Source organism: Echinops telfairi, unplaced genomic scaffold (assembly GCF_000313985.2).
Source record: "Echinops telfairi isolate 266 unplaced genomic scaffold, ASM31398v2 ScPeMD7_7469;HRSCAF=8507_1, whole genome shotgun sequence".
In the NCBI taxonomy this organism is placed as follows: domain Eukaryota; kingdom Metazoa; phylum Chordata; class Mammalia; order Afrosoricida; family Tenrecidae; genus Echinops; species Echinops telfairi.
This window is the reverse complement of record NW_022111373.1, coordinates 62,220,092-62,223,817: the sequence shown is the minus strand read 5'-3', so window position 1 is coordinate 62,223,817 and position 3,726 is coordinate 62,220,092. Positions and strand designations below refer to the sequence as shown.

The window sequence follows — 3,726 nt, the reverse complement described above, 5'->3', positions numbered from 1 at the left end:
GACAAATTATAACAGCTTAATTACAGTGGTTTTTACACTGTTAAAGTAGCTTTAAAATATCTTTGCAGGCAAATTTAAAATATTTTTGTTACTCTAATTTACCTTCATAATTAGGACTGGACAATAAAGTTAACTCATGACATTTTGAGTTTTAATTAAGATAATATTTTTTATTTTAGAACAGCCAGAGGTTATTTTTAAAATCTTAGTTTATTGTTATTTCAGTGACACTTCCCAGAAGAAATTAGTTTTCTATTTAGCAATTCATAAACATTTTGTTTAATCACATTGGTTGCAGTCCAAACAATATAACAGCATTTTTTTTCCCTTCTCATTTCCTGATTAAATATTTTTTAAATCGTTTGATTAGGGGCCTTTACAGCTCTTTTCACAGTCCATACATAACATCCATTGTGTCAAGCACATTTGTGTAACAGCCTTCTTACCTCTCCCTTGTGTTTTCCTTTTCTGTTCCTTTTAAGTAAGCTTTATCCTTGGGCAAATGCTACCCTCTTGATGATGTGTGGTTGTTTATTCTAAAGACTGTGCCCTCCAGGTGTTATTGTTTGCCCTACAGGCCTGAGTATTGTTTGATAGAAAGTTGACGCTTGGGGGTGAATACAGGACTCGCTGAAGCTTGTTAAGGGCCAATCTCTGGAGTTCTACCAGATTAAAGATGTGTTTGCCAGGCCTAGTGACCCATTTACTCAAAGCATAACGGTAGGAGGGGGGTTAATGGGGGTGCAAGAAGAAGAAAATGTTTTGATTGTGGTAGCAATTGTACAACATTGTTTGCTGTGACTGAACTATGGTATGATGTCTGGATTAGATTGTAATAAAATAGCTTATAAGGTAAAATAAAAATAAACCATTGAACCCAACCCCCCCAAAAAACAATGTATGTAGACTTAATCATCTGCCAGACCTACATATGGTTGAGTTTAGTCCCTTTCATCTTCTAATACTTGTTCCTCTTCCTGACTGCCTGTGTATCCATTTGTAGATTAATGTTTGTATTTATAATCATGATGTACTTGTAATAACTAGCCATTGTTGTCTGTAATGCTTGTATACCTCCTGCCTTTTCTTTAATGATTCTGTGATTGCCCCTTACTACATATTGTCTTTCCCTTCCCCCAAATAAATATGTATTTGCTGCTCTGCCTTCCCTCCTCTCCTTTTTTTTCCTTTCCTGTTGCGTAAACCTTTTTTTGACTTTTTAAAAAAAATCTTTTTATTGGGGGCTCTTATAGCTCTTATATCAATCAATGTATCCATTGTGTCAAGCACGTTTGCACATTGTTGCAATCATCCTTTTCAAAATATTTTCTTTTTACGTAAGCCCTTGATATTAATCAGCTCCTCTTTTTTTCTCTCCTTCTCCCACCCTCTCTATGACTTTTGCCCTTTGTTGTTTATTTCGCTCAGCATAACATTCTTCAGGTTCACCCATGCTACGAAGTGTTTCACCATTTTGTGTTATTCTTCAGTGTTCTATCTTATTCCATTGTATGTATGCACTATAGTTTAAGTAGCCATCTGTTGATGGTCACTTTGGTTGTTTCCATCTTTTTGCTGTTGTGAATAATGCTACAGTTAACAAGGCTGTGGACATACTAGTTCAAGTACAACCAGAGACTTCTGAAAATTGAGTAGTTTAATGCTATCTAAGGATCAGTATCAACTGCGTATATGTGTACTGTCTGATTTCTGAATAATTATAATGTATCGTCATAAGTTATGTGCTTGAAGCTTTATGAGCTTTTGCCATGAAAGAGCATATTCTGTAAACAAGGTTGTTTAATATCTGTCTTGAACTGAAAGCCTGTTTTGTTTTAAAATCTGACAGATTATAACTTAGAACCCTATATCCTCTGCCATCCAACTCACAACAACCTATAGGACAGAGTAGAACTACTTTTCCGAGCTTCTGAGACTATAAATCTTTCTGAGAGTAAACAGCCTTATTTTTCTATATGGACTAACTGGTGGGCTTGAACGGCTGACTGTATGATTAGTATACCAACCAATGCATAACTCACTTTGCAGTATAAAAGGTAAAAATTTAAAACTACAAATACATCTTTTATATATTACTAAAGCCATTAGTCTAATCTATTTTCTGAAACTTTCTGTGTCATCTTGCTCTGCTTTAGTCTTCCTGCTGAATTCACAAGATGAATGAAAACCAAACCCAACCTACTTACTGCCTTTTAGTTGATTCAAACTCATCGTGGCCCTATGGGAGAGAGTAACACTGCCTCATAGGGTTTCTGTGCTTGTAAATCTTTATGGAAGCAGACAGCCTCATCTTTTGCAGAGTGGCTAGTGGGTTTGAATTGTTGACCTATTGGTTAGCATCCCAAAGCTTAAGCCACATACCACCAGAACTCCTTTTCACAAGGCAAAGAGAATATTAAATCTTTAAATTTTGACATTTTAACCAAAACACAACTCAAACTTAGCAAATACTCAACACACAAAAATAGGCCCCTTGTTTAAAAATGTCCTTCTTATTTTTAGCCTTTGGATACCTAAATATGATTTTGAGATAGCTTTACTAATTTCATTAGTTTTATAGTTTAAGGATGTTAAATTATTATTTTTACAATGAAGTAAGCATCTATCCTGAAAATTTAAAATATATTCTGATAGTATTATCATTAAAATTTAGATCTTCAGAGGATCATAACTGATCATAGTGTAAACTTTGAACTCTTAAAAGTGAGATTTATTTGCTAGTAGACCCCAAAGGTAATTGCTAAACTGTGATATCACAGTAATGTGATGTTGAAAGTTCTTTCCCTTCTCTCTCTACATTTGCCAATATGTTTTTCCTGTTAAGATATAATGAAGTTCCATTACGTTTTTTTATTATTTTACTTTTAATCTTATGCACAAGTCCAAGAAGCCCTGCTGGTGCTGTCTGCTAACCGTTGCAAGACATGTGTGCTCCTGCAAAGATTTACAGCCTTTGGAAACCTTCTATAGGGTCACTCTGAGTCACAACTGACTTGATAGAGGTGGATTTTGGGTATTTAGGGGGAAAAAAAATCTATGAGAACATTCTTTTGAGAAGCTTTGTTTTTGTTGGTTTTTAAATAAATCGAGGTGTCAAGAATAATAAACCTTAGCTTTAGCAAACTAAAAAAGTAATTATCTTGACATAATAGCTTATGCTTGTCTTATGACTGATTTTTATTGATATCAATATAATGTGCATATGTGTTTTCCTCTGAATGTTCCAAGGTTGGAATATACGTATCTAAGGATAAGCTTGGATGATTCATGAATCAAAAGTATAAAAATACTTTATAATAATTATTTTGTGGGTTTGTTACCATGCTCATACGACAATTCAAATCAACTTTATAGTTATACTTCTGTATAAATCCATTTTTGACGTTTTTAAAGGCATAGGGTGGTAGGACTGATCATGTATATATAATTTAGTCAAGTCATTTTAGCAGATCATATGGCAAAAAATAGGTAACATGTATTTAAGTTTGGAGCAGAAAGGTAAAGGAACAAAGGCTTTCATATTTCACATGTTTTTAGATGAACTTCAGGAAATCGGGTTAAAGGTGTGGCAATGGAGTAAGTAATCTTAGAATCAAAGGAAATAATCATATTTACATTGAGATAGAAACTCGAATAGTACCTTTGATGCAGGGTCATTCTGTTTCCCTATCCAAGAATACAGGCACAAAAAAGAATAAAGTGTTA

General features: G+C 34.0%; 1 protein-coding gene across 1 annotated transcript in view; it reads left to right on the top strand.

Moving 5' to 3' along the window:
- Window positions 1-3,726, top strand: part of RASA1 (RAS p21 protein activator 1) — a 115,400-nt gene that overhangs the window by 53,752 nt on the left and 57,922 nt on the right. The window contains 1 exon segment of the mRNA XM_013004895.2: window positions 185-190. Coding sequence (XP_012860349.1) covers window positions 185-190 — 6 coding nt within the window.